Here is a 27,116-nt window from a genome sequence, read left to right on the forward strand (position 1 = left end):
AATGAATTGATGACAAATAAAATTCATGAATTTTAATCAACTTGACCGACTCTAAATATATATGTTTTCTATTTGAATTCAATTTGATTTAAAAAAATATATCATTGGAATGATTTGATTTGATTTAAATTTTTTGAAGTATAAATCCGACACGACCTAATTAAAAAACTATAGATAGAATATTATAGTAAGTAACCATAAATTAATATGAATAAATTTTACTATTAATCTCAAATTGGATCTAGTAAAAAAAATATCACCTTTTACTATATATAAAATCTGATATGATCTGAACTCGATTTTCTTAAAAGAAATTTAATCTTATCGAGTTGAATTGGATTAGCATACGTGGATTTCATATTAAATTGACATCCTTGGTAGCAAGTAGAAGTATATAATTCGAAGCTTCGAATATTTAAATTTATGTATATTTTTTTTAAATAATAATTTGAAAAAAAAAACCAAATACTCAAAAAATCAAAATACCCGATTATCAAGTACTCGCAACATTTAAGTTGGGGCACAGGCTGAAAAATCACCGACCCCCGGATTTGCATTTTGCACACGCCAGTAGCAAGGAAAGAATCCAAATTATTGGTTGAGCCAGATATGGGCAACAGTGAAAAGCATTGGTTTGGGCATATAAGTAATTGGAGATTGAAAAAAAAGGCAATCATCAAAGTGTCAGTCCTTCCACTCTTCATCTTGACTCCATTTCTGTTCTCTACTTTGGGTTTTTTTTTCTTCAACTCTCTTTCCTTTATTGATTTCTCAGAAATTTCATTAGCTTTTTATACCCAAATTTGTTTGTTTTGTGCTTCTTTCTGTAATATCTGCTTCAAATTTGATACCTTTAAACTGCAATTTTTCATTAGTTGTTGTTGGTCATAATCTGTTCGGAAAATCGACCCTAAATTTTTACAGGTAATTTTGCCGTCGTTTTGTTCTGAGTTGCTGATCGATGCATGCTTTTTTTCCAATTAATTTTCTTAGCTCGCATTCCTAACTGGCTTTCTCTATCTGTTTCCCTTTATGGAGTACTTTCAGTTTACTCTCTTACTGTTCTCTTTCCTTTCTTGGTTTATGTTAAAAGAAAAAAGGAAGTAAAAGATTAAAATTCTGATAATTCAAGTGAAAAGTCGAAAGTTATGTTGGAATTGCTGTTGCATTTTGACTATTTGTTCAATCCAATGGGAATTTCATTTTTGGAGATTTTCTTTTGATTTATGGAAAAGATCTGAGAAAGTAAACGGCATGATTTGGTTTTGTATACTCATAATTTCTGGGTTTGGAAATTAGAAATTAGAATGGACTTTAACTTGTTCAGAAATGTAAGTACATGCCTTTTTGAAGTTTATTGTAGGTGTGGAAGTAGAAGTAGAACGGATTTAATCTAAACTTGTTTTAAGATTGATTTTTGTCTATAAATTGATAATCAAATTGTTTATTTGTCATGGACTCAGTCTGGAATTTCTTGACTTTGATGTCTTTCCAGCTTTCAGGGTTCTTATCGATTGCTGCAATTGGCATTTTGGCAATTTTTAAATATGGGACATTGCTTCTCTAGGGTAAGTGCTGTTAGGGATTAACATTTGATAAGTTCAGTAACTGTACAATCGTGAGAACATGATACAATTTTTTGTCTTGCAAAATTTTAATGACTGGAAAATGTATCTGATGAAAGAATTTTGTTGGCCAAAATGTAATGGATCTTTAATTAAATAAACTATGAAATTCTGAAACACTTTAAGATCAAAAGTTGCTGATATTTTACTTCAATTATCGGACATGTGGGATTTTTCGATGTAAAGGCACTAACTATTTCATGATGATGATTATTTGGCAGCTTTAAATGAGAAAACTAAGTTTTCAAGAGCTCTAAGAAGAAGAATATATTGCTTCTACCAATTCTTGGAAACTGAAACTGAATTTGTTTATGTTCTTGTGAAGTCATGGGATTTTGTTCCTTTTTTTGTGTTTGTTGCAAACTGTTCATCTAATAATAGACCAAAATTATTTTATTTTATTTTAGTTTATAAAAACGTATTTTATACATGTATTTAGTATATGGTATTTTTTTTAGTTTGTCTGGTGAACTTTGTTTTCTAGACCGCTTTGTTGACTAACTTTCACTTTTTTGTTGTAACAATTCCTTTTAACTTTTTTTTTAGAATTATTCAAAGAAAAATAGAACTTTTTATTTATAGCAAAGAAAACAAGCATTTTGGTATACTAGTGACAATTCCAATGTCTTAGATAGTGTGCTTCAGGATTCTAATGCCTTCCCTTGGGGAACGGGGTGCTGTTGGAGAATGACATTCGCAACACTATGATGAGTTAAATGGTTGTGGTTTTGTTAATGATGTGTTCTTTTAACTAACAAAGATAATGGTATAGTCTTTACTGACATTTTTGTTGTCTCAATACTTATTGTGATCCTGCATGGGTTATCAATTAGTACCTTGTTAAAGTTCTATGATACCTTTGATACTTGTAGGATAAGTCTGATGGAGCTGATTCAGATGAAGCTGTTGAGTTTGTCGGTGGAAATGTGCACCGTGTTACCTCCAAAGAGGATTGGGATCAGAAGTTGTCTGAAGCTAAGAGAGATGGCAAGATTGTAAGTTTCTTAATACTTTCTACTCATTCAAGGTAACAGAAGATTGGTAACTATGCTAGAGGATTTTCCCTTCATTTCTCATACCTCTCTTTGTTTAATGCCGTGTTATATCTCTTTTTAGTTACATGTTAATTTCTATACCCTTTTGGAGTAAAAACCTATCTGTTTTAATCTGATCTCACACATGAAAATTGTACATGCGGATAGCTATCTATATCCATGATGCTACAGTGTTTACCATGAAACAACAACAACAACAACAACAACAAAACCCAATTCCCATATGTATGGGGTAAGGGGGAGATAGGGTAGTAGGCTACCCCCAACGCCAGGTTGAGAGTAGCTTCCGTGGAAGACCTCCGGCAGTCAGAAAATTAAAAATTTAGATAAAATGCAATGCATGTATAAATAAATACATAAATACATAGCTAAACAGTATTCATATGCAGTCATTAAAATCATATGTGCGTCTGTAACGGGAATTAATCCCTGCATAATAATCCCTGCGAAAGAATCTCTGCATATAGACAGAAACATAAGATCCGGCTAAATTTAAAAGAGGAAACATGAAGAGAATGATACACAGAAGTCAACGTTAGCAAGCCCAGTTCTAATCCTTCATAAATACCAATAACAGAAACGTATAAAAGGTATAAGTTATGGAAAATACTACAAAGACATTAAAAGAAGACAGAGATGATACACCCTATAGATGTGACCCACACTACTCGACTACCCTAGTCTTTAGCCTCCATATTTTCCTATCAGAGGTCATGTCTTCGGTAAGGGCTAAATCCCTCAAATCAGATCTCAAGCAGTCTTCCCACTTTCGCCTTGGTCGTCCTTTCCTTCTGGCACCGTCGACTGTAATCGACTCTACCCTCCTTACCGCATCCGACGGTAGTCGCCTAAGGACATGCCCAAACCACCGTAGTCTTCCCTCCCTCAATTTTTCGGAAACAGACACCACCCCCAAGGACATCCTAATAGCAGAGTTTGTCGTCATATCCCTCAGAGTCCTACCACATGTCCATCGAAGCATTCTCATTTTTGCGGCCTCAATCCTCCTTACGTGATCCTTCTTGGTTGCCCAACATTCTGATCCATACAACAGCGCTGGTCTTATTGCCATTCTATAAAATTTTCCCTTAAGTTTTAGAGGGACCTTCTTGTCACACAGAACTCCAGTAGCGGCCCTCCACTTTAGCCATCCCGCCTTTATACGGTGTGTAACGTCATCATCTACACCCCCATCTTTATGTATCATAGACCCTAGGTACTTGAAACAATCCTTTGAGGGGAGAACGTGTCCTTCTATGCATACTTCTACATCTTCATCGTTTTGGTTCCCATTGAAGTTTGAACATAAATACTCTGTCTTTTCAATATTGATCCTTAAACCTTTTTCTTCCAAAGCAGTCTTCCAGGTAGCCAGTCTACTATTCAACTCAGATTTTGTTTCAGCAACTAAGACAATGTCGTCAGCGAAAAGCATACACCATGGTACACCGTCTGGTGTCGCACAATAGATGTCGAGTGTTTACCATGAAAGCCTCCTCTAAAGAACTCATCAACAATAACTGATTCTTAGTTAGGAAAAGCTCTGTAAAATATTTTTCTCCGAGATAAACATGATAACTGGGAACATGATTTCATAGAATAATGAGAGTTTTCCGTGATTTCATTTTCTTCTTCCGTATTTAGTTTAAAGTTATAGATGAGGCCCTGTGAAATTTTGGTTACCCTGTAATTTGTCTGGAATGTGAATTTTTCAAGTACTTTTTGTATTACATTAATTTGGTGGCTCTGTATGCATGAAAATATCATCGGGACTTTTTTTTAATTTATGGATTCCTCTCTCTTCATTTACCGTTGCCTGAAAAGTCTACTTGCTCTTAGTTCACTTGTATGCCTTTCAGCTTTATGAAAGCCTTGATTTATCTGATGTCTAAAGCCTAATGATTTATCAGGTAATTGCAAACTTCAGCGCAACATGGTGTGGCCCTTGTAGAATTCTTGCACCATTTTATTGTGAACTCTCAGAGAAGCACCCTTCTCTGATGTTCTTGTTGATAGATGTTGATGAACTAACTGTAAGTATTGAAACGTCTACCTGCCACCTCCCACTTCATTTATTTAATCCGTGCAGCTAGTGATGTATGAGTAATATGATATGGATAATGGAATCTTCACAAGTCACAACTTACACTTTGGTACTATTAGTGGAATTTTCTGAAGCAAGATCTTGGTGCCCTTGCATTAGGGGGGACAAATTTGGCTTGGTATAACAAATATATAGGACCCCAAGTCGGCACGCACGTGACTAGTATTATTTTTATTATTCATGTTAGTTGTGAAGTGGGCAAATTTGATTGGTGATGCAGGATTTCAGCACTTCATGGGATATTAAAGCCACTCCTACATTTTTCTTTCTGAAAGATGGGCAGCAAATTGACAAGCTTGTTGGAGCAAACAAGCCAGAGTTGCAGAAGAAGATTACTGCTGTTTTGGATTCTATGGGGAGTTATCGGAATTGACATCAGTGAGGTTACAGGTTTCAGAGAATCTGTGCAATGAACATAGCCTTTTGTTTGTGTTGTGAGTTGAGAGCTTTGGTTGCATTGTGATGGAAAGTGTTGTTTGTTAATATATAATTGTAATTCTTGGAATGCCTTATTCTTACTTTCTCCTATGCTTGCTTGTATTCAAAGGTTACATTTTTTTATGCATAATGATTATATTCTGATTGGTAACTGGCTCGGGGGTAAATTTGCTATCATTAAACTCAATTTGAGTATTCACATTTTTCTCTAAGGTTGATATTATGATCCAATTTGTCATCATAATTTAAATTTGTAACTCAAGTATGATTTTTATTGAACTTTGCCATCAATTTTGTTTTTTTTTTCCTTCAATTAAAATTTAGGAGGATTTTCTCAGTTGGTACATAATCAGCAGCTAAGACAAGTTGAATGTACAGCAACAACAAGGATGCAAGAATTGTAACCGACATTGGAAATGAGTTATCAGCTGAGCTCGTCATGAGTTCATAATGCGGGATCCAGACGCATAAAAAATATGAAATATTTGAACATAAATGAACAAATGAAAGCAAACCCAGAATTCCTTAGCTAACAGAGCATAAAGGTCGGAGATGCAAGGGTCAAGGTAGAAGCTAGCTGAATAAAAGAAAACAAAATTGCTTGTGAAATACGTTTAAATGAGGAGACTTTCAAGGCATTTACCTTTCCGGGGAGCTGAAGAAAGAAGAGTGAAACCGGAGATGATGGTAATGGAGAGACATTAGGTCGTTGTATGTATAATTAGGGTGGGGAAGAAGGAAAGCAAGCATGTGAACTGACCACACTTTTGAATTTAGTGCATCTGAAGTGGAAAGTTGTAGTGCTACAGCTAGCCGAGATGATGATATCACATCTGGAAAGGACAATAACAGCCTTGAATTGTTTAAGTATTGCAATTAGGTAAGATTATAATAGGATTGTAAATGAGATAGATAAATGACCAGTTATTGAAGATCGATTAAAATTTGATTAATATTTAAATTGAATAAATTCTATTTAAATTCGAACATGACTCAAATTTATAACGAGTCAAACTGAATTATTTAATATCTGACTCAAAAATCTCATGAACAATTCAAAAGAATAATATATTAAATTTTTAGATTTTTTAAATTAACTTATTAATAATTATATGTTTTTTAAAATATAGTATAATATTTTTCATGTATTTAAGATTTAAATTTGAGCTTCAATCGAATTAAGTTTTAGAATGTTTTAAGTTTAAGTTTTTCGAGCTCGAGTCAACCTTACAAATTTTAAATTTCTAAATTTTCAAGTTGAAATTCAATTTTTTTATTTTTTATTTCAGCCAAATTTAATATTTTTAAACTCATAAAATTTTAAATCAATTGGAACTTAATTTTAATTTTTTAACTTAGGGGTTGTTTGTTTGGCTCTAAAAAAAATCATTCAACGTTGAATGTTGAACCGTTCAGTATTCAGCGTGTTTATTTCTAACCTTTAAATGAAGACTGCACTAAATGATTCAGCAAAACAGTGCTAAATGATTCAGCATCAAAGTACATTCTGAATGATTCAGAGTCATTATCAAATAATATGTCACATTCAGAGTTAATTTATACATAACCTCTAAATCATTCAGATCATTGAATCATTCAACGTTTAATCACTAAACAGTTTAATTATTAAACAATCGTCCCCTTAAATCAATTTACCAATACTCAACTTCATTTAACTCGTTTACAGCAAGTACATGGGAAACTGGGGACAGATTCGGCGGGTTTGAAAGTCACTCTCTTTTTACTGTTTTCTTTTTCTCACTTCACTTTGCCAACTTGTATTTGCATTTATCATGCAGCTCTGCCATGCTTCATATTGGTGTTAATGTCAGAGGTAGATTTAGAAATTAATTAATAGAGATTTAAAATTTTAATATTTTATTTTAAAAAAATTAAGTATGTAAATTTTCTTTTTTATTCTCATTAATTAATTAAATTAAATATTTTTCTCAAAATAATAAGTGTGCAATGACTTCCTTAAGGAGCTATGTACATTTGCCCGTGGTTGATGTGCATAAAGGTTCCCTAATGTTAATTACTCTTTTATCTATATTATTATTTTGGATAAGATGATATTTTAATTATGAAATTATATTAGTTTAATATTTAAAGAATTATTTTATTTAGGTCGATTTTTAAAAAATTTAATTGTAATTCATGTTATGTCCATCTATTTTTTAATTATAAAAAATCACATGACATTTTAAAAATGACATGTCATGTGACACAATATAGACATTATGCAAATTCAACAAGCATGCCATTAATGGCGTACTGGAGGATTCGAATGTTGCAGTCGTGAAAACTTTGTATAGATAATTGAATTGATTTGTGAAGGATTTTGCAAACCATTTCCAATGCTCATCTCCAATTCACAAAATCATGCATGGAATCCCACATAGAAGATGCTGAGAAATATATCTAGGAATGCCTGTTATCTTCTCTGAGTTCGTAGTATCTGCCAAAGACACCGGCTACAACTCATCATACCGAGACAATCTTATTAGCAGTGTCGTAGGAAGAGAATTCCATGGAGACATTCCTTTACCATGATGATCTTCGGAAACTAATTACGGCCGGGTGAAGGGTCTTCGGAAACTAATTACGGCCGGGTGAAGGGTCTTCGGAATCTGCTATTGTGCATGCTAAATGAGAACTGAAATAGAAAACAAGGAAGTAATAAGGATCTTTGTGGAGTTGTAACGTATGTCAGGCCTAGTGGCATAACATTATTTTAAGTAATATCCCTTTCTATTTCAAAACCAGCACTATTTCCATAAGAGTTCCTTAATTCTTTTGAATCCCAAGGGCAAGCCAAGACACACTAACATAGGGGAGTAGCAGGCCTTATATAATTGAAATCTATGAAGGGGTTTTGTTGGTCTTCGGGCTAGACGCTGCAGAAAACGTCAATGGCATGTTGGTCCATCGATCATCAAAGTTCGCAATGCAATGCTTCCCGGTAATTTCGGGGCGAAAACCGGGTTGGATCTCCCTTGCCTCTAGTTTCTTCCAGTTGATTGTCTTCAACCACTTGCATCGCTTGATTTCCTCACTTCCAGTTGGTCCACTTCCAAGGCGCTTGCTAGGATCTTTGTGTAGCAGCTAAAACAGCAGAAAACCAATTATTAATTAATCATCAGTAGATCCGACGTAAATTAAGATTCAAACGAAAAAGGTGCAAATAACTTTTGGGACTCGAGACTTACAAATAGGAAATGAGAAACATAAACTAAGGCTTTGAATATTTACCCCTTTCAACAGAGAATGTGCTTCACTGGAAAGGAATTTAGGCAGCTTCATCCTCTCCTTAACAATCTTTTGCTGAATTTTTTCCCTGTTTCCTCCAGTAAAAGGAGGCTGCAAGAAGATAAACTAGTGAAAGTAAGCATTTTGAACATCGACAAAGTGATATTTGATGCAGGGAAAAAAGTGTCACCAACCTTTCCAGTAAGCATTTCAAAGATTAAAACACTAACACTCCACCAGTCTGCAGCCTTATCATGGTCTTTCCCCGTAATTATTTCAGGTGCCATGTATTCCACTGTTCCACACAAGGAGTTTGATCTTGTATTTTCGTCAAATTGCTTCGCCAGGCCAAAATCAGTCAATATTATCTACACAAAGAAAGAAAGATATACGATAAAGATATAGTCGATTTTCCTCTTACAGCAAGCACAAATAAATATAGCAATAAAGGAGAAAGTGAATACATGGCCATCAGCATCCAAAAGGATGTTTTCAGGTTTAAGATCCCTATGCATAATGCCATTTGCATGAAGGTGTGAAACTGCAGAAACAATCTCAGCAGCGTAGATACGAGCCTGATCCTCTCTGAAAAACACGAAAACTTAATCAACCATTTCTTGGACATGGTATAATAATGAAATACAAAGATAACCGCAATACCTGAAAAGACCATGACGGTGAAGATGAAAGAAAAGGTGCCCGCCGTTAATGAAATCAAGAATAAGGTACAACCTATATTTGGTCTGTAAGAGCATAGATAAAAATCATCAGTACAAGGCATTATAAAATTTTGATTCCAAAGTTGACTGCTAAAAGCATTTAACAATAAATTCTAGAGATTAGATTCATTGAAGAGCTAGAAATTACTTGAAATGAGTATCCGAGCTGGACAATGAAAGGGTGATCAACTTTTGTTAAAATATCCCTCTCAGCTTTCATGTACTCTGCATGATTCTTCTCCATTATCTTCTCCTTTCGCCTAACCTTCATTGCGTAAATTTCTTGTGTGTCCTTTTTCCTTACTTGATAATACTTTTCCGAATGCACCTTGCCCAACCACCTACAAAACCTCAAAATCCTCAATGCCTATGCTGCTGACCTTCATGTGGTCTCCCTTAACATCTTTAAGGGACATGTCATTGTCATCTGCACCAGATAGCTCCTCAACCTCATTGTTGGTTTCTTCCTTAATACATTCTACTAGATCCACTGAATGTATCACTTAAAGTGAGTTTTCTTAGCTTCAACAGTGTGTTGACAAGTGGAGAGGGACCGAGCAAAGAATGCGATCGGCTGTAAACAATAGCAGGTTCATAATAAACAAGCTCAGTATTATCCGGTTCACCACAGGTGTTTTTCCCAAAAAATAACCAGTGATCGGTATATTTATCGATCTAACACCGGTCAGATTATATTTTTCGATCTAACACCCGTAGTAGTAAAGCGCGCCCCCTGCACCGCGCTATACGTTGATTTGACGCCACGTGGAGTATAGCGCGCCCCCTGCCCCGCGATATACGGTGATTTGGCGCCACGTGGGTATAGCGCGCCCCCTGATCCGCGCTATACCTGGTTATCTGACACGTGGGGTATAGCTCGGTGCAAGGGGCGCGCTATACCCCTAAATACCCGCCCGTCCACATCCCAATCCCACGGTGATTTGGCGCCACGTGGGTATAGCGCGCTATACCATCGTCCCCCGACTCGTGGACGGAGAGCAGGTGCTTCCGGTTCATCCTCAGCTGCATCAGCAGGACCTTCACAGCAGCCACCGCAGCCATTTATGATGTCGCAGCCATATATGATGCCGCCATCGCCTTTCCATTACCAGATGCCGCTGCCGCCGCCTTCACCTAGTTTTATGACCCTACCGCCGCCACCGTCACAGATGACCCCTCCTGGAGGCTATTATAGGTCTATTTTTGCAGATCCGACTTAGGGCTTATATGTTGGATATTTGGCGGGTTCAACCTCATCACCCATGGCTGCAGCACAGACACCTCCTGTACAATTTTCACACTCAGCGATGTCTGGATTTTCCCAGTTTTCGCAGGCCGGTGGGATAGTCAGTCATACACCTCTAGGGTCCTTATTCTATGGAGGTGCTTCATCGTCATCAGCTCCTCATCAACCTAATGTATCTTCTCAGGACGACGACGATGACGATGGTGATGATAATGACAGCGAGGAGTCAGAACCAGTGATACGAATAAATCCTCCTCGAGATTGACAACCACCGCCCTGCGGAACACATTCGCGTCACAAGCATCGATATTTTTTTTATTATATTTGTATTTACTTTATTTTGTTAAATTATAATTTTTTTATTATTTCTCATTTAATATTTACTTTATTTTGTTAAATTTGTTGGACTTTTTTTAATGTATTTCAGTTAATTTTGTTTATTACCATTTAATATCAGTTATTGTAATTTGGTTATCATTTATCATTTAATACTTATTGTAAGTTTGTTGTTTTTAAAATTATATTCAAATACCAATTTAGTTATCATTAACTTGAAGTAAATGCAAATTAAAGTACACGAATTATTATTTGATAAACAAATACATCATTTCCTCATCAATTGTTACTTGATGACAACAGAAGTGGACATGTTTTTCTCGTGTGTCTTGGGTTTCTACAATGCCCACATCTTCTATCTTGTCTAGATCTTTCTCGAATATCCATATCGCAATGAATTCGATTGGATTTTGGACGACCACGCTCCCTCAATAAACTCGGATTTGGTACAATCAGAAGCCAATCTTGAACCCCATCAGGGGTCTTTGTCATTACCTATGGGGGGAAACTCAAATTCATATACCTTAAAAATTTCAGATAGTAGGTATACGAGATCCACAAAATGGTTATAGTTTTGACGTGTGTGCGAGCAAGCTGCTATCACATGAGAGCATGGATACTTCAGAGCTTGAAAAAACCCGCAGTCACACGTTATGTCCCTTAGATTTACTTTTAACGACACACCTTCAATCCCTTGAAGAGGTCGCGGCAACTATGTGACACAAAACATTTCATATGTGACACGAAACATTTCATGCTTTCTAGAGAATATTGTTACAGACATTCCATTTGATGCAGCAATTTTTTTCTGTATATCTGTAACTAATCGACATTGAACTAGAAGGCATATTGACATTGAGATCGAAAACTTCCAACATGAATCTTCCTCGAAATCTTCGTTATCAGCTCCTCAAGAGTTATGTTTCTCTTGAATGATATTTTAACACGCTCATTTGATACGAAAACAATGCTGGTTTCATCTTCTCGAATTTCACCATCATAATAAACAATAGCTAAAAGTCGCACCATTCTTTGAGTTTAAAAGTGCGGCAATACTATATCTGCAAAAAAAAATAACTGAAACAAACCTGATTAAATAAATTATATATGAACGAAAATATAACACAATACATTTTTTACACATCAACGTAAATAATTTAAATAATATAATTTTATATTATTACCTGCACCGCAAAATTATTTCGACGTATGCTTCTGCTTTTCAATTTTACAAACATAAAAATTAATTGAAAATAATTAGTATAATATTTTTTCAAATAATGATAATAAATAAACAACAAGTATAATTAAAAAATTATAATAAAATTACCTTATAACGAAAAATCGCACGAACTTCTAAATCAAATATGAGAAGATTGTCAGAATTATTACTTGTTGACGGAATTGTTGTATTAATTTATAAGTTGAGAGGAGAGATGAGAGGATATGTGAGAAACGTAACCGGAGGAGGATATTTATAAACATATAAGGCGCGGTACCTGCACCGCGGTATACGTAATTATATACCGCGGACCAGGGACCGCGTTAAATATAATTTTGGTACGGCGTATAGCGCGGCCCCTGATCCGCGCTATACCCCTACGTGGCATATAGCGCGGTGTAGGGGGCGCGCTATACCCCACGTGTAACCCAATCAGCGTATAACGTGGTACAGGGGGCGCGCTTTACTGCTACGGGTATTAGATCGAGAAATATAATCTGACAGGTGTTAGATCGGTAAATAAACCGATCATCGGTGATTTTTCGGGGAAAACACCTTCACCACAATTGACTTCTATCAAGTCCTGAATCGTGGTAGCGGTCCGAACACATCAGAAAAATCTAATTCAACCTGATCAGGTAAAACAGCTTCCGGGGGGTTTGCAGTAAATAGCAACTGAGCATCAAACGGTTTACATGTACGGCCCTTGGTCAAACCAGATAACTGCGAGGAGACCATGTTGCAAAAGAAGCAAAATCGGCCGATTGGAACACGATTTGATGACCCCCCTGAAAAAGTATTCTAAATGATGACTACTGCAGGAGTAATATAAATAGCCTTGAACGAGATAAAGCTGAGGTATACTATCGGAGTTCCAAGAAACTTGTGAAGCAAGCAAAAGAGAATCCAGAAGGTGTTCTTCGATTTGCAGGAAACAGAAGATGCTCCAGTGGTTTGTGAATTCATGAAGATCATGGAATCAAATCTGTAGTCAAAATTTTACAACAAAGTCTTAAAATTAGCAACCGAACAATAAAATAAATAATATTCCATCCCAAGCACTTGATTGAATTAAAAAAGCTGAAGAAAGAAAGGAAAATGTAGATGGAAATGTATAGGATTCGCAGTCCCCACTGTAACATAAAAATGATGAAGAAAACAATGCAAAAGAAAAGAGCAGATGGAAAATTGGAAGAGAAACGCTCAAAATAACAAATCCAATTCTTCAGAAAACAGAATTTTCGGGAAACATTTTATCACATGGCCTTAAAGAAATCAAAGATTATCAATGAACAAAAAGTTGATAATAAAGAGGAGAATAAAGCAGTTGATGATAATCAGACCAGTCCAATGAATTTTAATGCCCTGAGCGAGATAATAATTTTATGTCTTTAAATTTGTACCGTATAATAAACAAAACATAAATAATTTTTTTTAAAACAAAAATGTAATAAAAATTAGAGTCAAACAATATCAATACTTATACAAATCAAAAGCTACAATGCTAGAAATATCACCTAAAACGATGTCCTCTTGTATTTTTTGAAGTAAAAACCTCTATTATTTTACGATAATCAATACTTTGTAAAAATTGATTTTCGAAGTTTAAAATTACTAATCCGTTCAATCTATCTTGAGTCATCGTACTTCGAATATAGGATTTCAAGAGCTTCAATTTAAAAAACTTCTTTCCGAAGTAACCGTAACTGGTACCGTAACAGACCAAATATATATACACATTATAATTACTAAAATCTGATGCCCCTCAAACGTGTTGCCCTGGCTAAGGCTCATCTTACACATCTTTTAGGCCCGAGACTTACGATAATACGGATAAATTCATGAAATTTAAAAAAAATGTAATTTAAGAATAAAAAAAGGCCATTGATCGTAGAAAGAGAGAAGTTTACCTGAGAGAGGGAAGGAGGACGCGAAGGGCAAGAGGGCAAGCGAAATACGAGAAGAAACAAATGGAGAATTGAAACAGGGAAACGCCGCCGCTTTTAATAGAGAAAGAAATGTGCTATAATTTTGAGGTTTTTATTATTATTATTAATATGATATAAGTATAAGGTATAATATGTTTATAGATAATTTTAATTTTTTTATATTAAATGTTTATAATTATAATATTCTTAACCTTAGAATCTAAAAATTTAAAAAATAATAAGAATTCTTTTATCATCAAAATTTTTATAATTAAAGTTGAACATAATTCGAAATGGTTCATTCAATTTCAAATTTGCTTTTATTTCATCCACGTCATCTTTATTGGCTGGCGTTCCCAATATTTTGGTTGGCATTTCCCTAGGTAACTAAGGGAATTTTTACCGTACTGCAATGTTAATATACAGTTCAAGAAATACGTTATCAGTTTTATTATTATTTTTAATAAAATCGATAAAAATTTTATTTAAAATATTATTATTTATACCGAAAATATTAATGTTTTTAAACATTTCCGGTAAATTACCTAATAATAACAAAATCAGTAGAAAAAATAACAAAACATATGGTACTTTACCATATATGTTAACAAAACCGGTAAAACGCACAATAATAATAAAATCAGTAGAAAAAATAATATTTCCGATATTTTTTACCGGTTTTGTTAAAAAAATAATAACAAAATCGATAACGTATTTCCTTAACCGTATACTAAGACTGCCGTAATTTCTAATATTTAATTTTTAAAAAATTATTAGTACAGAAAACATATTCTTATTTTGGAAGCTTACACGCAACTCCCTCAGTTCAAGGAATTGACTGATTTTATGAATTTTACTAAGGAAAAATTCTAAAAAATAATTAGATAAAAGATAAAAATCCTTTCCGTCGAAGTTTAGTATAAAGTACACTTATGATGAATTCATATAAAACTGATTAGTAATAAATAATATAAAAAGAATATTAATTTTATCTTTAAATTTATAAAAATAATTTAATATTACTTTCAAAACTTCGATCTATTATATATTCTTATTCATTTATTAAAGTACTGATTATCACGAACGAAATAATTATTTATTAATTTTTTAGTTTAAATCTACATTTATGGTTTTTCCATATATAAAAGAAGAATATGAGTAGTTGACTACAATATCTTTTAAGTATATATTATAAAATTTCATTAATTAAAATATCTAAAATAATTAAATTCAAATTTAGAAAAGTTTTCCATGTGCCAACTATATACATGTCATTTCGCATGTGCCAGAAAAAAGAGGTTAGTTATAACAAACCAAGGTTTGGGGTTTGTTTGGTATTAGATTTAACAAAAATTGTACAGTACATATCGCATATCTAAATATACTATTAAATAAATATTTCTTATTAAATAAATATCAAAAAAATAAATTACACGTCTAGTACCTAAAATTATCATTTTTATTTTATTTTAATATCTAAATTTTATTTTTTTAAAGTAATGATTTAATTATTAACATTATCAATTTATGATAAATCAGTCTCTCATCGTTAATAATTGTTATTTAGAGTAATAAATTATTAATGTAGCATGTTAATTGCTGACATTTGATTATTGTTCGACTCTCCTTTATGAGAAAGCTTCCACATCCATGGATTTCGCGCGTTAACAAGAGTTTTTCTACAAGTGATGCGTGTTTTATGATAATGGATGGATCTGTTGGTATTGTGGGTGGTTACAAGCCTTGTCTTTATTTTGGCAGAAGGTTTTACAAGAATGGTGATAGTTGTAAGGGTTGTTTGGATCAAGAAAAATATTCTTATTTTTAGGAGGTGTTTGGTTGGAGTAATTTCACATTATCGGGGGAATGAAATCTCATTCCTCCGTTTGGTTGGCCAACATTCACAGCCTTCGGTAATCTTTTATTCCCAATAATGATATTTTGGGGTATATTACCAGAAATGTTAATACCTCATTTCTCTTAGGTATTGTTGGATTACTGGCGTTTTGGACTAAAATGTCCTTAAAAAATTTCTTTCAAAAATATATTTATTCTGTCGTTGAATAAAAAAATTATACGAATATTAAATTATAAATTTATTCTTAAACTATTTTAGATTTACAAAAAAATCCATAATTAGAATTTTATATTAAATTCAGGGGTTAAAATAAAATTTTACCCTTTCATTAAACCTATTTATCTTTTCAATTTTGTAAAACAATTATATAAATTTTATGAATTTAAATTTTTTAAAGAAAATATATAAATTAATTATAGTAATATTATAGTATAATTCAACTTGTTAAAAAAACAAATATATAATAAGAACAATTTAGTAAAATATATATTTCAATAATATTTTATTCCTTTAACAAAACATTGTAATATTATATTCCTGCTAAACGAACCAAACACAAAAATATAACATTCCCAGTAATCTTATTCCTGCTGGTAATCTTATATTCCGTGAACCAAACGCATCCGTAGTAATATTTTTCCCCCGAATCACATACCATTGTTTGATTCGAAAGCAGTCCCTCTAAGGGGTAATAGAACATTATCAACAGTAAATTTTTTTGTTTGGATTCCTGGGAATCCTATTCCTTATAGGGATGGCAAAAAAACCCGAACCCGATGGGAAAAATCGAAAACTGAATTAAACGGGTCGGGTTCGGAGATGATAAACGGGGACGGGGACGGGGATGGGGAAAACCCATTTATTTTAAATGGGGACGGGGACGAGGACGAGTTTGGTAATCCCCGCCCCGATTACCTGCCCCGATACCCGACCCGATAAATATTAAAAATAATTATTTATATATATATATATATATATATATACCCGGCCCGATTCCCGGCCCAATACCGACCCAATACCTGTTTAAATAACCGTTTATGCTAAACGGGGATACCCGTTTTCCCGCGGTTTTCCCCGATTACCCGACGGGGATCCCCGTTTAAATCCACGCGGTTTTTTAAACGGGGACGGGTACCGATTTTTTAAACGGGGACGGGGACGGGGGATCAATACCCGGCCCGAATCCGGCCCGTTGCCATCCCTAATTCCTTCCTCCACCTTAGGTATTTAGCAATTCCTATGGTTTTGGATAAAATTGCCCCTAAAATAGTTAGATGATTTCAAAATTACTATTTCTTTTATTCTTTTATACTTTGTAATAAATCATTTATTTTATTTCCATTCTCTCATTTTTAATATTTATGACATGATAAATTATATTGTACTGATAACGAATATAACGTAGTTTCAACAGTTTGAAGCTCGAATCTACACTCGACCATCAAAAAATTTGGAAACATTATTGCAAGAGAATGATAGCTACAGTGAATAACCAACTGTGTCTGCCTAGAAGAATTTCAATTCCCTTTTCATTATGTATTCAAAAAAATTAAAAGAATATATGATATATTTATCTTTTATTCTACTTATTTATTTTTTAAATTTTAAAAAAGAAAATATAAAAATTCTATGAATTTAGATTTTATAATAAAAATATATAAATTACAAATAATGAAATAATATATTTTTTTATAAATATTTTTATTTTAATATTAAGAATTTATATTTTTTGAAAAACATATCACATGGACAATTTGGTAAAATATACATTCTAGTAATCTTATATTTTTTCAATCAAACACTGTAATTGTAACAATCCGGAATAAAATTTGGAAAAAAATTATTAATTAAGTAATTTGGCAAAATTTGAGGATTTAATCGGAAGTTTTCAAAATTTTAAGCTATTTTAGAAGTTAAAGAAAATTCAGGGACTAAACCCTGAATTTAGCCAAAGAGTGTCGGCAGGTTATGTGGTTTTATACATGCACTGCGTTTCTGATTTTAAAATCAGAAACTTTTGTAAATAAAATTCCTCCTTTCGCACCCTTCTTGCAAGTCTGATCACGACGCCGTTCGACATCCGATCGTCAAATTGAAATCACCATCGTGTTCATCTTCGACTCGTGAACAAAGCCCAATAAACCAATTTTAGTGAAACGCTGCCAATCGCCGTGAATTTCGAGTCAAAGTATTGACGTTTTTTAACACCACCGCCGGGAAAATCTTAAATTCATCTCCGATCGTTGATCGGTTTTCGACACCTCCTGCACCATCGTGTTCCTTGTGTAGTTTCGAGTCCGTCGGTGTCAACCTTGTTCGCCGTCGACGGCAGCGTGTGAGGAGGTGGAGCAGTCAAAAATTCGGCCGAGTTGAAATCAAGCTCTCCGCCGTTCAAAAATTTGAACCGATCTTTGTAAGTATCTCGAAATCGCTTAAAATAATTTTTAGAAATTTTTCCGAAATTTTTAGACCCCCGGAAGAGGCCTCACGCGCCGAACGCGCCGCCGCAAGGAGAGTGGAGGGCTGGAAACCGGTTTGACCGGTCTGACCCGACCCGACCGACCCGACCCGACCCGACCGTTGACCGTGACCGTTGACTTCCTTTGACCAAAACTTAAAATGGCTTTGACCGACCCTTGAACGATCGTAAATCTTTTTCGAGTATACCTATTCTGATAGTTTTCGACGTCCCGAATCCGTTTTCGAAGTCTGTTTTGTCAAATTCGAACCCGAAGGCCTCCAAATTGATGGTCAAATTGGTTGACTTTGACTTTGACCAAGAATCTGAATTTTTGAAAATTCATACTTTATGTTTTTCGACGTCCTGATTCCGATTCCGCAATACGTTTGGCCAAATTCAGACTCGAAATACCCCAAAATGATAGTAAAACCCAAAAAATGCTTATATACTTAAGAATTTTAGCTTTGAACAGTTATGTAAGATTTGGAGTTGATTAATTATTATTGTTTGAAGGTACAAGAGACTCTCCGGATCGTTCGACAGCTCGACCCAGCTCTTCTAGATCAGTTAAACCACATATACCAGTATTCACCCGTTCAAAAACTGTAACAGAGCGTGGTGAAACCAGCAATCAGTAGATCTACTATCTGAACCCATTATCGAGGTGTGTTCCTGTTTACTACATAATGGTTTTATATGTTTTGAAATATGGTACATTGAAATATATGGTTTAGTATTGTTGGTACACCGATTTATTGTTGATGATTTATGGACTTTGATGACTGGTATATGGATATTGATTTTGGGATGGATTGAACTACAATTGTATAGCTCTGATCAAGCTAATAAACGGGCCTAATGTGACTCTTGAGGGCCCCAAGATGTTTCATTAGGTCGGCTTTCCTTTGCTGTATGCTTAGGGTAAGCTATATGAACTTATTGACTTGGGCTTAAGGATACAAGCTTCATAGCCTATCCTTAAGTCAGCTTTCTTTTTTGCTATGTGCATAAAGTAAGCTATATGGAAAATAATTTTGGGAACTACTGATGGTGTACCAGAAAAGGGTTTAAACTATGATTTTCAAAAGTTAAACTCTTTTACGAATTTGTGAGATTTACTGGACTATAATTTGTTTAATGTACCTATTGTGATTTTATGGTAATGTTGGGACACACTGAGCCTAGCTCACCTTTCGAAAATATTTTTCCCCTTTCAGATACTGTTGGTTAGATACCTCGGTTCGAGCACTTGGAGGATCAACATATCTCTTGAAGTATATCTGATTGTAATATTTTAAACTTGCAAGTTGACTTTATTCTGGTGACATGGATCTATTTTAAAGTATTGGATTTTATAATTATGATACTTTTGCTAAAACTATTCAGTTTATCGTGGTTTTGATTTTTAAGATATGTTTTAAATTAATTTATTACTGATTCGTTTTATATTTAAGAGTTGAGTTTTAATAGTATAATTTATTATAATTTCATGTCATGAATAATGTGGTTTTACATTGATTGGATAACGGTTTCAGAAAATGTCTTTAAGAATCATGTATGTGATCCACTAGACTTAGTCGAAACGCATAGGTCGGGTCTAGGGGGTTACATTTATTGGTATCAGAGCTTTTGGTTTTTAACCCTCGGACCGTGTATGAGTCCATATTGAAAATACGGTTTTGAAATATTTTACAAAACAAGTTACAAAGGCCATGTCACAAAATTATTAAGATTTTTAAATTGTGTTCGAGACTTCAAGTGCTTATCTAACCCTAAGTTTTATCTTCTGTAGTAAACTTGAGATCCATCAAAATGAGTGCTAGACGTGGTCGTCGAACTAGCCGTGGACGAGGTCGAGTGGCTAGATTTGCAGATCCGATTGATGAGATACGGGTAGATCCCCCACCTCCGATAGGTGATCCTGCTCCTACGACCCCAACGAATCTGCCTTCTGCCGCTGGTATTGGCATGACTACACCGATCATAGGAGCTACCAATATTGAGTCAGAGTCTACCGGAGTTGCTTTGGATGAGAATTTTGGTAGACAATTTCTGCAGTTGATATAGGGAGCAGTCAGAGCTACTGGTGTTGTATCAGAGGTTCCTATTTCGCAGACTTTGATTGCCAATGGAGTTAGAACTTTTGGGGGACAGATTGGTGGAGCTCCTATTGAAGCTGAGGATTGGCTCCAAGATACAGAGAGACGCATGGATCAGTTGGGTTTAGACTCAACTAAGAGATATCAGGGTGCTGTGGCGATGTTAGATGGCAATGCCTACACTTGGTGGGAGTCAGTGACCAGTAGTGTTCCTACCGATCGTTTGACCTGAAATTTCTTTAAGGATCGCTTTCGGAGTAGTTTTCTGGGAGAGCGCTACTTAACTCAGAGACGTCAGCAGTTTCAAGACCTGGTTCAGGGAGATATGACTGTTTCTGAGTATGAGATCGAGTTCTTGAAGTTGCTGAAGTATGGATTCAGTATGGTACCTACTGAGAGAGATCGATGTCGTAAATTTTCCCTTGGACTCAGATACGAGCTGCGTAGGCAAGTTGTAACCCATCAGGATGAGATATTTGATGTGTTGGTGGGCAAAGCCAAAGATGCTGAAGAGGTGGAGGTTTTAGCTTCTGGTAGAGAGCGTGTTGAACAGGAACGATCTAAGAAATTTTCAGGCCCGATGGAGTCATCAGCACAGTCCGGGAAAAGGACTCGTACTTCAGTCCCTCAGAGAAGTAATATATGTTTCTGGCATGCAACATCCTCACCGTTAGTTGGCAGTCGAGGCGGTTCCTCGTCGTATTATCATGGGTTCCTCTGTGAGTTTTGTGGTAAACAACACACAGGAGAGTGTTGTAAGAAGATGGGTCTTTGCTATCAGTGTGGATCTAGTGGTCATTTTCGAAGGGATTGTCCTCAGCTAGCTTCGTTTGAGCAGACCGCTACTCAGACTCCTGTGCGTTCTCAGACTACAGTACAGACTCCAATTAGAGATCGTAGCCAAGTAAAGGCTCGTGGTTCAGCGTCCAGGACTGATAGTAGAGCCCGACCTCAGTAAAATAGAGGGCCAACAGTTTCTGAGGCTAGACAACCAACTTTGGTTTATGCCATTAGACGTCGGGATGACAGAGATGAGCCTGAGGTTATTGCAGGTACATTTACTATTTATTCTATTCCATACTTTGCATTACTGGACAATGGCTCCACTCACTCCTATGTATCGAGCTCGGTATCTAGAAACCTTCAGATTCCGATCGAGAACACTGAAAATACTGTTATAGTTACGAGTCCAGTAGGACAAGCGGTATTAGTGAATAAAGTATTTCAGCGTTGTCCTCTCGAGGTTCAAGGAGAAATTTTTCTCGCTGATCTTATGGGACTTCCTTTAGAGGAGTTCGATCTAATTCTTGGGATGGATTGGTTGAATAAACACAAGGTAAATCTGGATTGCGAATACAAGTGGGCTACTCTAAAGACTTCAGAAGGTCGGACTGTTGTGTTAATTGGTGAATGGCGTGGCTATCTCTCCAATATAGTTTCAGCGATGGAAATTGATCGTATGATACAGAAGGGGTATGAGACTTGCATTGCTTGTATTTTGAACACTAAAGGTTCATTGTCCACGATCGAAGAGATCCGTACAGTTAGCGAGTTTCCTGATGTCTTTCCAGAGGAGTTGCCTGGTTTATCTCCTGATAGAGAGGTAGAGTTCGAGATAGAGACTTATCCAGGATCTGCACCTATTTCTATGGCACCTTATCACATGGCTCCAAAAGAACTTAAGGAGTTGAAGGTCCAATTGCAAGAATTATTCGATCGAGGATTTATTCGACATAGTACTTCACCATGGGGAGCTCTAGTTCTGTTCGTGAAAAAGAAGGATGGGTCGCTAAGATTATGTATTGACTATCGGAAGTTGAATTAGATGACGGTCAAGAATAAATATCCACTACCCAGGATTGATGACTTATTTGATCAGTTGCGAGGAGCTACTGTATTCTCTAAGATTGATCTTCGTTTGGGTTATTATTAATTGAAAGTTAAAGGATCTGATGTTGCCAAGACGGTCATTCGCACTAGATATAGTCACTATGAATTCTTAGTGATGCCTTTTGGTTTGATGAATGCTCCTGCAGCTTTCATGGATTTGATGAATCGGGTGTTTCGACCATATTTGGATCAATTTGTGGTGGTCTTTATTGATGATATTCTAATCTATTCTCGTATTGAGGCAGAGCATGACGAGCAATTGAAAATCGTTCTGCGGACTTTGAGAGAGCATCGTCTATATGCCAAACTAAGCAAGTGTGAATTTTGGCTTCAAGAAGTGTCGTTTCTGGGGCATATTATTTCTGCGCGATGTATTCAGGTCAATCCAAGCAAGATCGAGGCTATTGTGAATTGGAAACGACCCAAGAAAATCTCTGAAATCCGCAGTTTCTTGGGCTTGGCTGGTTATTATCGACGTTTTGTTGAGGGCTTCTCGATCATTGCTTCTCCTTTGACAAAGTTGTTAAGGAAGAATGTGCCGTTTGACTGGGGTGAGGCACAATAGGAGAGCTTTGAGAAATTAAAGGCAGTATTGACTCAAGCACCAGTGTTGATTCAACCAGAGTCCAGGAAGGATTTTACAGTGTATAGTGATGCGTCACACTCAGGACTCGGCTGTGTTCTAATGCAGGAAGGTAAGGTGGTGGCTTATCCATCCCGTCAGCTGCGACCGCATGAGTGTAATTATCCTACTCATGATTTGGAGTTAGCAGCAGTGATTTTTGCCTTGAAGATTTGGAGACACTATCTTTAAGTGTTACATTTTCACGGATCATAAGAGTTTAAAGTATCTTCTGACCCAGAAGGAGCTTAATTTGAGACAGCGACGCTGGCTAGAGCTTCTAAAGGATTATGATTGCGTGATTGATTATCACCCTGGTAAAGCTAATATTGTAGCGGATGCTTTGAGTCGAAAGACAGTAACAGAGTTGAGATCTTTAATGGCCAGGATGAATTTATATGACGATGGCACTCTGTTAGCAGAATTACAAGTTAAGCCGACCTTGGTTGATGAGATCAAAGCTAAGCAGCCCCTTGATAGCTCCTTGCTTTCCATATTTGAGCAAGTAGAGCAAGGGACAAGCTCAGATTACGCCCTTGATCAGGATGAAGTTGTATGCTTCAAAGGTCGATATTGTGTACCGGATGATGCTGAGTTGAGGCAAACTATCCTCACGGAGGCTCATAGTAGTCCATATGCTATGCACCCCGGTGGAGATAAGATGTATCGGAATTTGAGAGAGAGGTATCATTGGGTTGGCATGAAGAAGGACATCTCGAATTTTGTGGCGAGGTGTTTGACTTGTCGGCAAGTTAAGGCGGAACATCAACATCCATCAGGTTTGTTACAACCTATCAAGATTCCTGAATGGAAATGGGAGCGTATTACTATGGATTTTGTTACTGGTTTACCTATGACTCCTTCGAAAAAGGACTCAATTTGGGTGATTGTTGACAGACTTACAAAGTCAGCTCACTTCATTTCTATACGGGTAAATTATACATTGGACAAGTTGGCGAGGTTATATATTTCAGAGATTGTTAGATTGCATGGTGTTCCGTTATCTATCAATTCAGATCGAGATCCGAGATTTACTTCGAGATTTTGGAAGGCGCTACATACGGCTTTGGGTACGAGATTGGATTATAGTACCTCCTTCCACCCATAAACTGATGGTCAATCTGAGAGAGTAATTCAGATTCTGGAGGATATGTTACGGGGTTGTGTAATTGATTTTCATGGTAGCTGGGAGAACTTTTTGCCTTTGGCTGAATTCGCTTATAATAACAGTTACCAGACCAGCATTCGTATGGCACCCTATGAAGCACTCTATGGGCGTAGGTGTCGCACCCCGATTTGTTGGACTGAGTTGCGTGATAGGAAGACTTTGGGACCTGAGTTAGTGCAGGAGACAGAGGACACAGTCAGATTGATCCGTGACCGTCTGAAAGAGGCATTTGATAGGCAGAAATCTTATGCAGATCAAAGGAGGAAGGATATACAGTTTGACGTTCAAGATCAGGTTTTTCTCAAGGTATCTCCATGGAAGAAAGTATTGAGATTCGGGCATAAGGGTAAATTGAGTCCAAGATTTATTGGACCATTTAGTATCTTGAAGAGGGTAGGACCTGTTGCATATCAGTTTGAGTTGCCTTCCCAGCTCAATCGTATTCATGATGTCTTTCATGTATCAATGTTGAGGCGATACCGTCCAGATCCAGATCACATCATTCAGGTTGAGAATGTAGAGCTAAGACCTGATTTGTCATATGAGGAGGAGCCTATTCAGATTTTAGAAAGAGATGAGAGAGTTCTTCGGAATAGGCGCATTCCAAAGGTAAAAGTTCAATGGAGTAACCGAGGCCCCTCTGAAGCTACTTGGGATACATTGGAGTCAATGGAGGCTCAGTTTCCTCAACTATTCTCATAAGGTAAATTTCGAGGACGAAATTGCTTGTAGAGGGGAAGAATTGTAACAACTCGAAATAAAATTTGGAAAAAAAATTATTAATTAAGTAATTTGGCAAAATTTGATGATTTAATCGGAAGTTTTCAAAATTTTAGGTCATTTTAGAAGTTAAAGGAAATTCAGGGACTAAGCCCTGAATTTAGCCAAAGAGTGTCGGCATGTTATGTGGTTTTATACATGCAATGTGTTTCTGATTTTAAAATCAGAAACTTTTGTAAACAAAATTCCTCCTCTCGCACCCTTCTTGCAAGTCTGATCCCGACGCCGTTCGACATCTGATCGTCAAATTGAAATCACCATCGTGTTCATCTTCGACTCGTGAACAAAGCCCAATAAACCAATTTTAGTGAAACGCTGCCAAACGCCGTGAATTTCAAGTCAAAGTATCGACGTTTTTTTAGCACCACCGCCGGGAAAATCTTAAATTCATCTCCGATCGTTGATCGGTTTTCGACACCTCCTGCACCGTCATGTTCCTTGTGTCGGTTCGAGTCCGCCGGTGTCAACCTTGTCCGCCGTCGACGACGGCGCGTGAGGAGGTTGAGCAGTCAAAAATTCGGCCGAGTTGAAATCGAGCTCTCCGCCGTTCAAAAATTTAAACCGATCTTTGTAAGTATCTCGAAATCGCTTAAAATTATTTTTAGAAAATTTTTCGGAATTTTTAGACCCCCGGAGGAGGCCTCATGCGTCGAATGCGCCGTCGCAGAAAGAGTGGAGGGCTGGAAACCGGTTTGACCGGTTTTCAACCGGTTCTGACCGGTTTGACTGGTTTTGACCGGTTCGAACCGGTTTCACCTGTCTGAACCGACCCGACCGACCCGACTCGACCCGACCCAACCGTTGACCGTTGACTTCCTTTGACCAAAACTTAAAATGGCTTTGACCGACCCTTAAACGACCGTAAATCTTTTTCGAGTATACCTATTATGATAGTTTTCGACGTCCCGAATTCGTTTCCGAAGCCCGCTTCATCAAATTCGAACCTGAAGGCCTCCAATTTGACAGTCAAAGTGGTTGACTTTGACTTTGACCAAGAATCTAAATTTTCGAAAACTCATACTTTATGTTTTTCGACATCCTAATTCCGATTCCGCAATCCGTTTGGCCAAATTCAGACTCAAAATACCCCAAAATGATAGCAAAACCCAAAAAATGCTTATATACTTAAGAATTTTAGCTTTGAACAATTAAGTAAGATTTGGGGTTGATTAATTATTATTGTTTGAAGGTACAAGAGACTCTCCGGATCGTTCGACAGCTCGACCCAGCTCTTCTAGATCAGTTAAACCACGTATACCAGTATTCACCCGTTCAAAAACTGTAACAGAGCGTGGTGAAACCAGCAATCAGTAGATCTACTATCTGAACCCATTATCGAGGTGTATTCCTGTTTACTACATAATGGTTTTATATGTTTTGAAATATGGTACATTGAAATATATGGTTTATTATTGTTGGTACACCGATTTATTGTTGATGATTTATGGACTTTGATGACTGGTATATGGATATTGATTTTGGGATGGATTGAACTACAATTGTATAGCTCTGATCAAGCTAATAAACGGGCCTAATGTGACTCTTGAGGGCCCCAAGATGTTTCATTAGGTTGGCTTTCCTTTGATGTGTGCTTAGGGTAAGCTATATGGACTTATTGACTTGGGCTTAAGGATACAAGCTTCATAGCCTATCCTTAAGTCGGCTTTCTTTTTTGCTATGTGCATAAAGTAAGCTATATGGAAAATAATTTTGGGAACTACTGATGGTGTACCAGAAAAGGGTTTAAACTATGATTTTCAAAAGTTAAACTCTTTTACGAATTTATGAGATTTACTGGACTATAATTTGTTTAATGTACCTATTGTGATTTTATGGTAATGTTGGGATACACTGAGCCTAGCTCACCTTTCGAAAATATTTTTCCCCTTTCAGATACTGTTGGTTAGATACCTCGGTTCGAGCACTTGGAGGATCAACATATCTCTTGAAGTATATCTGATTGTAATATTTTAAACTTGCAAGTTGACTTTATTCAGGTGCCATGGATCTATTTTAAAGTATTGGATTTTATAATTATGATATTTTTGCTAAAACTATTCAGTTTATCGTGGTTTTGATTTTTAAGATATGTTTTAAATTAATTTATTACTGATTGGTTTTATATTTAAGAGTTGAGTTTTAATAGTATAATTTATTATAATTTCATGTCATGAATAATGTGGTTTTACATTGATTGGATAACGGTTTCAGAAAATGTCTTTAAGAATCATGTATGTGATCCACTAGACTTAGTCGAAACACATAGGCCGGGTCTAGGGGGTTACAATAATCTTACATTTATGTCAAATAAATCAA

At 36.0% G+C, this 27,116-nt stretch overlaps 1 protein-coding gene, 1 long non-coding RNA gene and 1 pseudogene across 4 annotated transcripts; 2 read left to right on the forward strand and 1 right to left on the reverse strand.

Annotated features, from left to right (window-relative positions):
* Nucleotides 1-594: 594 nt before the first annotated feature.
* On the forward strand, nucleotides 595-5,270 carry LOC120208682 (thioredoxin H9-like). 3 transcript variants are annotated; one of them, XM_039207900.1, is made up of 5 exons: nucleotides 595-683; nucleotides 1,496-1,568; nucleotides 2,498-2,620; nucleotides 4,591-4,713; nucleotides 5,005-5,270. In XM_039207900.1, the coding sequence occupies exons 1-5, from the start codon at nucleotides 610-612 to the stop codon at nucleotides 5,155-5,157; spliced, it is 546 nt and encodes a 181-aa protein (XP_039063831.1). In that variant the 5' UTR covers nucleotides 595-609; the 3' UTR covers nucleotides 5,158-5,270. The 3 variants fall into 3 exon arrangements, with proteins under 3 accessions (XP_039063831.1, XP_039063832.1, XP_039063833.1); XM_039207901.1 differs by lacking the exon at nucleotides 595-683 and adding an exon at nucleotides 849-924 and having other exon boundaries at nucleotides 5,005-5,261; XM_039207902.1 differs by lacking the exon at nucleotides 595-683 and adding an exon at nucleotides 858-924 and having other exon boundaries at nucleotides 1,503-1,568; nucleotides 5,005-5,262.
* Nucleotides 5,271-5,805: 535 nt separating this feature from the next.
* Nucleotides 5,806-20,482, forward strand: LOC120208684. The gene is made up of 3 exons (XR_005524330.1): nucleotides 5,806-5,891; nucleotides 18,292-18,295; nucleotides 20,469-20,482. It is a non-coding gene; the product is annotated as an uncharacterized LOC120208684 (long non-coding RNA).
* On the reverse strand, nucleotides 7,877-12,850 carry LOC120208683 (annotated as a pseudogene).
* Nucleotides 20,483-27,116: the final 6,634 nt, after the last annotated feature.

This window comes from Hibiscus syriacus, unplaced genomic scaffold, assembly GCF_006381635.1.
Source record: "Hibiscus syriacus cultivar Baekdansim isolate YM2019G1 unplaced genomic scaffold, ASM638163v2 tig00016879_pilon, whole genome shotgun sequence".
NCBI classification, from domain to species: domain Eukaryota; kingdom Viridiplantae; phylum Streptophyta; class Magnoliopsida; order Malvales; family Malvaceae; genus Hibiscus; species Hibiscus syriacus.

Bases quoted from the DNA above. Each gene is read 5' to 3' on its own strand.
- LOC120208682 (XM_039207900.1), top strand. From the start codon at position 610: ATGGGCAACAGTGAAAAGCATTGGTTTGGGCATATAAGTAATTGGAGA. The intron at 1,569-2,497 runs GTAAGTGCTGTT...TGATACTTGTAG, and splicing joins TGGGACATTGCTTCTCTAGG to GATAAGTCTGATGGAGCTGA. The intron at 2,621-4,590 runs GTAAGTTTCTTA...ATGATTTATCAG, and splicing joins CTAAGAGAGATGGCAAGATT to GTAATTGCAAACTTCAGCGC.